This window comes from Perca flavescens, chromosome 21 (assembly GCF_004354835.1).
Source record: "Perca flavescens isolate YP-PL-M2 chromosome 21, PFLA_1.0, whole genome shotgun sequence".
Classification (NCBI taxonomy): domain Eukaryota; kingdom Metazoa; phylum Chordata; class Actinopteri; order Perciformes; family Percidae; genus Perca; species Perca flavescens.
This window is the reverse complement of record NC_041351.1, coordinates 15,541,776-15,554,493: the sequence shown is the minus strand read 5'-3', so window position 1 is coordinate 15,554,493 and position 12,718 is coordinate 15,541,776. Positions and strand designations below refer to the sequence as shown.

Genomic DNA, 12,718 nt, shown 5'->3' with positions numbered 1-12,718 from the left:
TTTGTTTTATATATGGATTAAACAAACAAGGTACAACGTTTTTATTAGCTGTGCCAGCTTTTTATCCCTTTTTCCAGTCTTTATGCTAAGTTGAGCTAAGTGTCTTCTGGCTATAGCTACATATTTACCATACAAACATGAGAGTTGCAGTGATTTTCTCTTCCTCTTGACAACAAATTGAATAAGCATATTACCTGTAGAAGTATTCCTTTAACAGGGATTGGGATAAAACGACTGCATGGTATGACTTTTTTTTAAGTGAACATCCTCTGTTGGATGAAAGTTGTGTGTTAAACTTCATTTAGAAGTCTTTACACCTACACTAGAGGTGATAGTGCTGGCGGGGGAGAGCGGAGGATGGTCTCAGGCTGTGATCTGTCTGGATTATCCATCCATGGCTTACACAAGGTTCATCTGGTCAGAGAGACAACAGAGATAGAGTTACTCATGCCTGACAGCAAGAAAGGAGCATGACAGACATTATTTATGTATTTAATATAGTTTGTCAGAAAGGATGAGAATATTTGGTTCACGATTAAATACCTGGAAAACTGAATACATTCCCTATAGGTAAACCATTTAATGTTAAGTCTGTAAAATGATTGCCCCGTAGGCTTACTTTTCACGTCAGAATCAGAATCAGAATCAGAAAGGGCTTTATTGCCAAGTACGTTTTTTGCACATACAAGGAATTTATAATTAATAAAATAAGTTCAAAAGTAAAAGGAACGCTACAGCAGACTAGGTACAGTGGCATGAGGAGCCAGAGGTGGAGTGTGGAGAGATTCAGGGTGGGTTCCGAGTCTTGTTGATAAGGCTAGTGGCGGAGGGGAAAAAATTGTTTATGTGGCGTGTGGTTGAGGTCCTAATGGACCTCAGCCTCCTGCCAGAGGGGAGTGGCTCAAAGAGTTTATGGCCGGGGTGGGAGGGGTCAGCCACAATCTTTCCAGCACGCTTCAGAGTCCTGGTGGCGTATAGGTCCTGGAGCGGCGGCAGATTGCAGTCAATCGCCTTCTCTGCAGACCGAATGACACGCTGCAGTCTGCCCTTGTCCTTGGCAGTGGCAGCAGCGTACTAGATGGTGATGGAGGATGTGAGGATGGACTCAATGATGGCTGTGTAGAAGTGCACCATCATTGTCTTTGGCAGGTTGAATTTCTTCAGCTGCGGCAGGAAGTACATCCTCTTTCTTGACGAGCTCCCACTTGAGGTCTTGGGAGAGAAGGAAGCGGAATGACTCCACAGTGTCAATTGTGGAGCCACAGAGGGTGATGGGGGCAGGTCAGGCTGGGTTCTTCTTGAAGTCCACAACCATCTCCACTGTCTATAGAGCATTAAGCTCTAGGTTGTTTTGGTTGCACCAGGTCACCAGGTGGTCAGCCTCCCACCTGTAGGCAGACTCGTCTCCATCAGAGATGAGTCCGATGACTTCAGAAGTCCGATGACTTCAGAAGCTTGACAGACTGGTGACTGGAGGTGCAACTGTTGGTGTACAGGGAGAAGAGCAGAGGAGAAAGAACACAGCCCTGAGGGGATCCGGTACTTATGGTCTGTGAGTCAGAGACGTGTTTCCCCAGCTTCACATGCTGCTTCCTCTCAGACAGGAAGACAGTGATCCACCTGGCAGGTGGAGTCAGGCACACCAAACTGGGAGAGTTTCTCCTGAAACAGAGCCGGGATGATGGTGTTGAAAGCAGAGCTGAAGTCCTCAAACAGGATCCTGGCGTAGGTTCCTGCGTAGTCCAGGAGCCAGAGGATGTAGTGGAGGGCCAAATTGACTGCATCGTCTACAGACCTATTGGCTCTGTAGGCAAACTGCAGGGGGTCGAGGAGGGGGTCAGTGATGGCTTTGAGGTGAGAAAGCACAAGGCGCTCAAAGGACTTCATAACCACAGTGGTAAGGGCAATGGGTCTGAAGTCGTTAAGTCCTGTGGTCCTCGACTTCTTGGGAACAGGGATTATGGTTGAGACATCATTATATGACAAGTCAATTAAATTAATGTTTGTACAGCAACAACAAAAATGACAAATTTGTTTGTCAGGGGAATTGTTACATTTATGCACTGTGCACTAACTAGCACACAGATTAAAACAAATATAAATTGAGTATAATAAATTGAGTGGTGCAGGTGGTTTGGGGATATGGTTTGTGCCAAAATTAAGTCAACATGCTTACTGTCTATGTCTATGTCTATGCTTACTGTCGATGTCTATGTCTATTATTAATGTCTATGTCTATACTTACTGTCTATGTCTATACTTACTGTCATTGTCTATGTCTATGTCTATGTCTATGTCTATGTCTATGCTTACTGTCAATGTCTATGTCTATGTATGCTTACTGTCAATGTCTGTCTATGTCTATGTCTGTCTGTCTATGTTGATTGCCCACATGACTCAACATTTGTCTGTGTCAACTCAACTCCTGTCGTCTGTTGCCCTCCTTGTCATTTAAATGTGTTGTCTTTCTGTGTCGTTGCACTCCGCCGATGTTTTGTGTCGTTACTATGCGCCGTTTCACTCTGTTGTTGCTATGTGTCGTTTCAATGTGATGTTTCAATGTGTTGTTCAATTTATTTAGTTATTTGTTATCAAGTTGAGGAGATTTCCCAGCTACAAGGGGAATGTTCCACACACAGTGGTCCTGCAACCGTGGCAACAGAAACTGCCATTATTATTCCATCTAAAGCAATTATTGCAAATTATTTTCAAACAGCTTGCTACATTAATAAGAGCAATCAGAATATCAGGAAATTTGGCTAAAAGCAATCTGAATGGGCTGCAGTATAGGCTAATTATAAAATAATAACAGTATTAATAAATCTAATAGCATAATAGTTCAATTGTTTTCAAAAAATGCACTGAAATACCAGGTCAACAATGGTCAACATAATGTCCATTGTAGAATAACAATAGCCCCCAAAAGTCTAAATTAGTTATTATTGTCTCTCATTACCAGATCACAATAAATACAGTTTGATGATTGTTGCCTTAAGGAGTGTTTACTCAACTTCAAAGTTTACTGTACAATGCAGTTTGGCCACAAGATGCCATTTAATTTTAAAAGTAATACAAACCCTGATTATAAGTATAACTAGTAAGCTAGTAGATTTATTATCAGTACTGTTATTATTTTATAATTAGCCTATACTGTGGCCCATTCAATTAAACCCAGATTACTTTTAGCCAACTGACCTGATGTTATGATTGCTCTTATTAGTGTGGCAAGGTGTTTAAAAATAATCTGCAATAATTGCTTTAGATGGGATAATAATGGCAGGTTCTGTTGCCACGGCTGCAGGACCACCATGTGTGGAACGTTCCTCTTGTTTAGCTGGGAAATCTGCTCAACTAGTTGACAGTAAGTCGACACATCAGGACAACAATCATAACACATTGAAACATCACATAGTAACGACTGAGTGAAACGACACATAGCATCGACAGAGTGCAATGACACAAAACATTGGCAGAGTTCAACGACACAGCAAGACAACACAGTCAAATGAAAAGGAGGGCAACAGATGACAGGAGTTGACTTGACACATACAAATGTTGAGTCGTGTGAGCAATTGACATCTAGACAGACAGACATAGACATAGACAGACATTGACAGAAAGCATAGACATAGACATTGACAGTAAGCATAGACATAGACAGTAAGCATAGACATAGTAGACATAGACATTGACAGTAAGCATAGTAGACATAGACATTGACAGTAAGCATAGACATAGACATTGACACAGTAAGCATTTTGACTTAATTTTGGCACAAATGGAACCCCATACAAATGGAACCCCATATAAATGGAACCCCATACATAGTATGGTGCAGCAGGAAGTGTTTATAATGAGTCATGTCCTGGTGTAGGTGTAACCTTGTATATATGTCAATGGATCATATTAGAAATTCTTTGACCATAGATAGTATAAGAAGGATGTAACAGGCATTTATTTTATGTCTGATCTTGCCAGCTTGAAATCTGCCTTCTAAAATTGCTTTGCAGTTGCGTTTTTTTTAGCCTCCACGTTTTCAGGGAGTCCGACGGGTGGGCTCGGGTTTGGAGTAGCATGCTTTAACTTTAGTGAAGGAACGCTGGTGTTTGCTACAGGCCTTTCTGAGTTGGGAGTGAGCTAATACTTGCCAGCATAACTTGACAAACAAGTAGAGAGTAAGCAGTGGCCGTGTGCAGTGCTTCAGTTTGCAGCCCCGGTGTCAGGTTCTGTGTGTGACCGCCTGACGAAGCTTGATTTCGGGAAACGGCTCGTTGCAATGGACCGGTGAGACTTCCACTGCATGGAGGAAGGATTTTACCTAAATTACTCTCAAACCAAGCCAGAGAGAGTACCTTCATGTTTAAGATGACTTGTTTATATGTCGATATTTGAATGAATGATTAGCCGACATGATATAACAGGTCAGAACATTTGTAAATATACCTTAATTTAGGAATATACCTCAATGTGCTAGCTCTTTGCATATAGCCTACTGTATTATTACTTTTTTTCCCCATGTTGCGTAGTCTGCACATTAGAGTCACAACTGCATAACATAGATGAAGACTTAGATACTGAAAAGTTAAATATTTTATTCTACTACTATTCTACTATTTATTCTAGTTACAACACGTTGGAGCTAGCAAAGCAGTTTTGTGTTTATATGTGCGAGCGGGATTTATTCAGTTGGGGAAATCCCACGGTCTCTAAAGCTACAGCTCAAATTGTCTGGCTGACAGGGAGGGATCCATCTGCTAGCGATAGGGGCCGAGACTGAGAGAGCTACATGGAGCTACATGGATAAATATGCACCAAACAAGCCACTTTGAAATTTTGCTGTTCTCATGAATACAAAAGTAGGGTGACCCTCCCCCCTACACTAAAAAAAAATGGATGACCCTCCCATCAACAAAGAATAAAAGACATGACCCTCCCCTATTTTCCTCCGGTGGTCCATTCCATAATGGTCCCTTAGTGACTTTTTTCAAACCAAATCAAATAACATTTTTAATGTCAAAACAGCTTTAATTAAAATGACTATAAAACAGCTTCTTTTCAGTACAATTTCCTTTTTATGGACAGTGAATAAGGACTGTTAAGAAGAGCATCTTGAGTTAATGTTTTCTATTGGCTTAGGCAGACACTTCAAAGTGTTGTACATTTGTTAACAGAGTGGTAATTGTCTCTTTTGTCCCAACAGATCTGCTACAGTGGAGCACTATAAGGCAGCCATGCTGCTGAGTGGTGTCGGTGATGCTCTGGGATTCAGGAACACGCTTTGGGAGTTCAATAAGTCGGGACCAGATATTCATCAGGTCAGTGCAGGACCAACGTGAAAAGAGGAGTTGAATTTGTGATGAAGCGAAACCACTGCTAGACATACCCAAAAATGTCTACCCTCATCCTTTTTGTCCTCACAGGAGCTGAAAGAGCTTGGCGGTCTGAAGAACATAAAGGTTAAGCTCCCTGACTGGCCGTTAAGCGACGACACAATTCTGCATCTGGCAACGGCTGAAGGACTGGCAACTGGTAAGGTCAAAATGACATTGGGCCTCATTCACCAAACGTTCTTAAGAACAAATGTGTTCTTAAACCCCACTTACACAGTTTTCACGAAGATTTTGGCATTCACCAATGTTTTCTTATTTGGGATTTGTTCTTAGGTAAGAACAGAATCTACGCACACTCAAGAGCACTCTTGTAAGCACAGTTTAGAGCTTACATGTTTGAGCAAATCAAGTAGCTATAACGTTTTCTTCCGTTCTAATCTAAAATTTAACATTTCTCTCCATTTTGTAACTAATTATTTTCATTATTTTACACATAATTATACGTTTGTTTGTTTTAATAAATACACACTACTGCTCATTTGTAAAGCACTTTGAATTGCCATTGTGTATGAATTGTGCTAGGCCTATATAAATAAACTTGCCTTGCCTTGTATTTAATTCACATCAATTATATTTCTTAAGAACATATTTAAGAGAAAACTTAGGAAGATATTGGTGAATGAGGCCCATTGAATCCTTTTGCTCTCTCTGGCTTCTGTCTCCCCTTTGTTCATTTTGTTTCAAACAAGGAGTTTATTGGATTGATATGATAGTAAGTGTTGTTGTTGACACGCACCACGCCTTCTCAAAACTAAAGGTTAAATCTAATTTCTAGTCTTGCCTTGATTTGGTGCTCTATACAGCTCTGCACAAGTGGAAGGAAAATGGTAGAAATTCAACTGGACCTTTACTGTGATATGGCAAACAACCAGCCTTGTTAATAGGTCCCTTACATCTTTAAAAAGTTAATGAGGACAATGCTTGCAGTTTAAACAAGTTAACTCTGCATTTTCTTCCTTGTAGGGAAGGCGGGGGAGGAACTCCTGCATGAGGTGGCTGCTCGATATGTGGAGGGGATGAAAGACATGAAAGGGAGGGCACCAGGGCAAGCAACCATTCTGGGTAAGTCTTCATTTTAAAACCAAATCACATTTATATGTAGTAATGATGGCAGAGATTTGACTTCCATTCTCTTTTGCTCTTTTGATTCTTATTTGCTCTTGTAGGAGTCTCCCAGCTGAAGCCAGGAGAGGAAGGGGGCTACAGAGTGCCTTATAATCCGCGGGGTACGGGCTGTGGAGCAGCCATGAGGTCTATGTGCATTGGCCTCAGGTAATAAAAACATAATAACTTAGTCTAATCCTTATGCATTCCAGGTTGAGCCCTCCTCGGGTTTGGTTATTATTTTTAATTGTCAATTTACATGCAGAATTGCTTTACTGAGCAGGCACAGGGCAACTTAATGACTTACCAAGGGGAAAATAGAGATAAGGAAATATGTTACAAATTGATTTTGATTTGAGTGGCACTATATTGTCAGTTTGTATCTCTAAATGACAGGTGTTCCAACAAATTAAGACACCTAAGTAATTTGCAAGGACAAGTTATTTATATAGCACATTTATTTACAAGTAAACTCAATGTGCCTTGCATTAAAATGCATGGGTCTGCGAAAATAGAAACGCTTTCATTTTGCTTTGTTGTTGGGGACACAGTTATGACAGCAACAAGAGCAGTACAGTAGTCCCAACTGTTTACGTACGTAAGAATCATCCTCATATATAAATCCTCTAACTCTTAATATGTTTTGAAAGTGAGAAAGAGTTGCCCTTCTTATGTTACTGATGGGAATCTGACATTTTTGCTGACACATCAACGATCAACAAAGTAGTTGCACTGAATTTTCTGTTGATTGACTAATCGATGAATCCACTTATCGTTTCAGCTCTAAGCTCATCACATTTGGTTGTGGAGAGGAATGAATCTGTTTTCAAATTATAGAAAAAAAGAAATGTTCAGGCAGGTTCTCTTCAGCTTTGAGGCACAATAAAAAATCTAAATGAAGTTGCAAAATGCAATTGTGGTGGAAGTTTTCCTTGAAGCAGCAGCGTTAGTGATATTCATGATAAAATCAAAACGAGTAACGACTGTTTGAGAATTAAACCAAAGTTTGGTCTTTGAGTATTTATTTACATTTGCAAATGGAGAAAACACAGTTTCAAAGGTACACGCAGCACAACTGAAATGGTCTTCTAACTTAAAATCTAAACATCCACACTTCATATAGTGAAAACCTCTGTTAAGCCACCCCTCTAAATGTATCTTTTAGCATGCTCATAGTTGAAGAGAGGACATCATTAACAGTCAAACCATTGTTTTACCTTCCCCTCTGCTCTCTGTTCTTAACATTAGCCTAAACAACAGTTTATCTCAGGAGGCAGAAGGAGACACGGTTTGTGGCCTTCTCGACTTCGTCTGCTAAAAAGTCAACAATGTGAGAAGGTTCAAACTAGTAAAACTAAATAATTCTACTGGGCTATAGTTCACGGTTGCCAACTATTTTGCTTGGAGCCTTTTGAATCTACACATGAAGAAGCTAAATCTTGTGGCGTTATAAAACAATCATTAAATGAAATGGTTAAAATAAAATTTGCCACCACAGTTCACCCTTTTGATTACAAAATAATCACAAAAATAAATTTTACTTTTAAAGATTCAACCCTTATTATAGAATGAATCACCTAACCAAACTTTACTTCTTAATATTCAACCTTATGGATATTCATGTCTATTTCTTACATGTTGAATGGAAAGGTGCAAAAAAAACTCTTTTAAATAGTATAAAGCATTCACGTCAAAGAATAAAACAAAATGAATCAATCTTACCCAGCATCAGAGACGGTGTCCAAACATTATTATCATATTCAGAAAGACGGAATACGTCAGAAGGCTCAATCATATTTACCATAAGAATGAAGTGAACTCTTTTTCTTGATTAGGGTAACGACATAGCAAACAAAACAAAAAAACAAATTTGAAGACCAAACATAATCTGCTAAAAACCCTAGACCTTAATGTCATTGGTTAATGTCACATCAGACTACTGCCTTATAATTTGTGTAAAGAATGTGTTATGTATTTAACAATTAAAATAACCTGGTGTGAAGTGTGAACATTTACTAATTTCATATCTACCCATGCGTATGTCCATTGACAACCCATGGTTAAACCCCAAGTACTCCAAACCCATACGGCGAAGTAACTGTTTTTAGGGATCTGGCAGTCCCAGCATCGGGGAAGACTGCAGAGACAGTTTCATATTCACGAACGCTTCAATAGCTTTGGCAGCAAAAGTCTCACAGTGACATCAGGAACGTGTACAGACATTCTAGGTGACCGGCTCAAGTAAAAATCTAATTGTTAACACTAAACTGAACAAGCTGCTATTCTGTTCATTTTACATGAAAACAGCACTGCACCAAAAAAAACTTTTCTTGAGGGATAAAAATTAGATGCAGCCTTGAGAGATGTACAGTAGATATTGGTTGTCAGGTTTCATGCAGTCAGAGGCAGGGCTGATTACAGACGCCGCCTCAGTGAGGTCATTTTAGCCACACTGTAATTAACATGTGGTTACGTCAGTTGCATCATTACGAGAAATTCTCAATCCGTCAGGTGTTGAGGTTAAACCAATGTTAAAAGTGCACATTAAATCACTACCTAAAACCAAATAAGTGGACATAATCATACACCAAGAATTGTTTTTCCCATGTACAGGAGAGACGAACAGAGAATTGTTCTCTTACTTTTTGACCTGCAGCCCCAATTGACCAAATAGAATGACCAAATAATCTTCAGTGTCAAATCTATAGCTCTAATAATCAAATTATGTGAGTGGAACTTCTTTAACTTTACACTCAGTACTAGGCATTTTCTTCTAGGTTTCACAAGATAACATACTATAATAGTTTAACTGAATAGATTATTTTTCAGAACTTTCTAACCTATCAATTGTCCCTAATAGCAAAAACAAAAACAGTGTATCAGTGCAAAGCATTTTTTTCATCGCATGAAGCGAGTGGGTGTGTGTGGTAGCACTACCTTCTTCATCAGCTTTTGGACTCAGTCAAACAGAGGGACAGGTGTTGTTCTCTGTCTGAGGTTTTTTGCTTTTTCTTCGGGCAGTTACATATCCAATGTCCAAAGTCCTTGCAGTACCAACACTGGTCTTGGTTGTAGGGCTCACCATTTTGCCAATGGTACCCGCCTCGGCACCCTCTGGCTCGACCACGTCCTTTGTGGGAGCGGCCTTTTTTGGGTCCGCGCTCCATATGTTGTCCACCAGCCTGTTGTAACATGCAGACAAACGCTTCAAACATGGTTTTCTCACATACTTGTTGGTCTTTCCACCCAATGCAGGTGTGACGGATGCTGTCAGTCCTGTCCCAGAGTTTAGTTTGTGTCCTCTTCGTCCCTCCGTTTCTCCAGCTCGTTTTCCTGATTTTTAGAGAGAGCTCAGAACACGGGCTTTGGTTAGAACTGATCAGGAGGTTATTGGTTTGCATTCTTTCCGTAGATCACTGTTTTATTTATATTTTAAAACATTCTTTGTTTTTCCTGTACTCAGTAGCTTTAAATCCTCTGTCTTAATTATTGATTTTCCCATTAATTTTCTTTCTACTTCTTCTAATATCTTGCTTTAACATTCTCAGTGTCTTTGTACACAAAGATCCGTTTTTCGGAAAGCCAAAGCTTTATGACCAGTTATGACAGACATCGCAAACATTCCATACAGTCCATATTTATGAGTCATTTCACCCACTATGGGTCCAGTTGCATCACTGGAACGGGAAATTTCGTTTCCCATAATTGATTCTTGGACTTTATAGTATACTATGTCTTGGTCGATGTGATCGTTACCACACCGCAAGGTTATTTGTTCGGGAAACTTACGTGAAAACCCGTGTACAGCACTGCGGACAAAATCAACTTAATAGTCAAATAACCTATTTAGTATGTTTTGCCTTGTTGCAGTCTGTCTCTAAATAATCAAGAGGCTCTTCTAAAGAGTATAGACTATTTGTTTTTGTTCGGGAAACTTGTATGAAAAACCCGGTGCAACCCTGCAGTCAAAATCTAACTATCTTTTTTTTGTTTTACTCTGCAGTCCGCCTCTTTAATCAAGAAACGTGCTATCAGTTTCGTAGATTCATTTTTAGGCCTTGCCTACTCTGCCAGTTCTCTTATTAGTTTCATTTATTCTCTTTAGTTAAGAGAATGATTTCGGCAATTATTCATTACTTAATTCGTTCAGCAATGGTTGCTTGTTTAGAAGGTTTGTTCAAAACCTTGAATTCACAATCCAATTGTAATTAATCAATTTTATCTTACCGTGCTGCTTGAAATCTCTCCCTGTTCATTTTTGACAGAGTGGAAAACAGTCAAGAGCTCTCCGTGGTCCTAACCCTCTTCTCTCTGAAAAACCTTTTTAAAGGTTTAGAGGTATGAGGCAGGTGATTTTTTTGATCCCTGGATAGCCAGTCATCAGCGACCCAACAGAGCTCTTTTCTCTGTTAACTCATCCATCCTGCCGACAACGCCAAACTGTGGTGGAAGTTACATTTGCAAATGGAGAAAACACAGTTTCAAAGTTTTTCTCCATTTGCAAATGTAAATAAATACTCAAAGACCAAACTTTGGTTTAATTCTCAGTCGTTACTCGTTTTGATTTTATCATGAATATCACTAACGCTGCTGCTTCAAGGAAAACTTCCACCACACAATGCACATTGGTTTGGTCACCCTGGGACACATACAAAATGTGAGATGGAACATTCAAATTTACAATTGAGGCACGCAGCCACTGCTCTTATCTAAAGTAATTTATAATAAAAGCAACAGTGGAATAAGTGTACATTCTTTGATCACGAAGCAAAAAATAACAAATAAATAACAGAGTTCCAGGGTGAAAAATTAGCCAGAACCAGGAAAAAAACATGACGAGGAGTCAATTTAAGCATAAAAATAAGTAATTACTGTAAACAGAATTTGTATCCAAACAGAATACTAATACAGAAAAAATATTTCTCTGCTGTGTGACCTTATTAGCTTTATGGAGAAACCTTCAGCTAAATATCCTCCATAATAACTGTTGATAAAGACTTTAATACTTTGTCCCCTACAGGTATCCAAAGCCTGACCAGCTGTTGTCATTGGTGGCGGTTGCTGTGGAGACAGGTAGGATGACCCATCCTCATCCCACTGGTTTCCTGGGAGGCGTAGCATCAGCCCTTTTTACGGCCTATGCTGTCCAGCGCAGGCCAATCACAACTTGGGGTCTGGGCCTGATCAACGAGGCCTGTCCAATAGCAAAGAGCTTTGTTCAGGGTCGAGGCTACGCTGTGGAGGAGACAGAGAGAGACTGGAACTATTTCTGTGACGTGTGGCAGAGGTACAATATGAGCTGCTGAAATTAGGCTTTGCTAGGCTCTCATGCTGTATTCAGATTCAGGTTTCCAACATCAGCAACTTTCTTTTAACGTATTACAGTCTCAAGGTTAATAGATGATGGCATGTGATTTGAACTAAGATGCCACTGGTCAGGTTCAGTTCAGCAGCACTGAGCTCATTATCAAGTATTGCTCCTGATGACAATACAAAATCCATACATAAATATATTACTTTTCTGGTATAAGGATCAGTGTGTGGATTTAATTACCACAAACATAAACACATTCTAGGGGGGCTAGCGAGCCATTTTTGTGCGCCTATTCCCGAAACCCTTAAAATACGTACATTTTCACCAGACTTGATGCGACCGCCAAATTTGGTGAGTTTTTGAATATATTAAGCCCCTCAAAAAGCCAATTCATTTGACGGGAAAATAATAATAATTCCTTCAGTTTCAATAGGGCCTTCGCCGCTGTCGGCGCTCGGGCCCTAAATATTGCAGCATAGTGTGGATGTCAGAAAAATGTCTTATCTCTGTCCACAGGTACCTGGATTTGAGGGGCATATCTAGTGGGGTGGGGCCTGTGATTTGGCCATCTCCCTATGGCCCAGCTGAGAGAGACGAAGCCTACAAAAGCTTCAGCCTGTTTGGCTGGGCGGGAGACAGCGGCCATGACTCTCCGATGATTGCGCTGGACGCCTTGCTGGGGGCGGGTTCAGACTGGGAGGAGCTGATGAGCAGAGCGGGCTTCCATGGAGGTCAGAGATTCAAACAAGAAAAGATTGTTTTAATGGTCTTATCGATAAGCTGAAAAGAAGTATTGCCCTAACTTTAATCCTACCAAACCTTTAGGAAATCTCAAACATCTCCAATATAGCCTAAACCCATTGCAAGACTTATTACTGCATATAGGATATTTTACATAAATAATAAAGCA

At 40.0% G+C, this 12,718-nt stretch overlaps 1 protein-coding gene across 1 annotated transcript in view; it reads left to right on the top strand.

The window, feature by feature from the left end:
• Positions 1-3,872: 3,872 nt before the first annotated feature.
• Positions 3,873-12,718, top strand: part of adprh (ADP-ribosylarginine hydrolase) — a 28,149-nt gene continuing 19,303 nt past the window's right edge. The window contains exons 1-7 of the mRNA XM_028567815.1: positions 3,873-4,284; positions 5,201-5,315; positions 5,421-5,529; positions 6,354-6,452; positions 6,557-6,662; positions 11,515-11,781; positions 12,325-12,539. Of these exons, the coding sequence (XP_028423616.1) occupies positions 4,277-4,284; positions 5,201-5,315; positions 5,421-5,529; positions 6,354-6,452; positions 6,557-6,662; positions 11,515-11,781; positions 12,325-12,539 (919 nt within the window). The 5' untranslated portion in view covers positions 3,873-4,276. The remainder of the gene's footprint in view (positions 4,285-5,200; positions 5,316-5,420; positions 5,530-6,353; positions 6,453-6,556; positions 6,663-11,514; positions 11,782-12,324; positions 12,540-12,718) is intronic.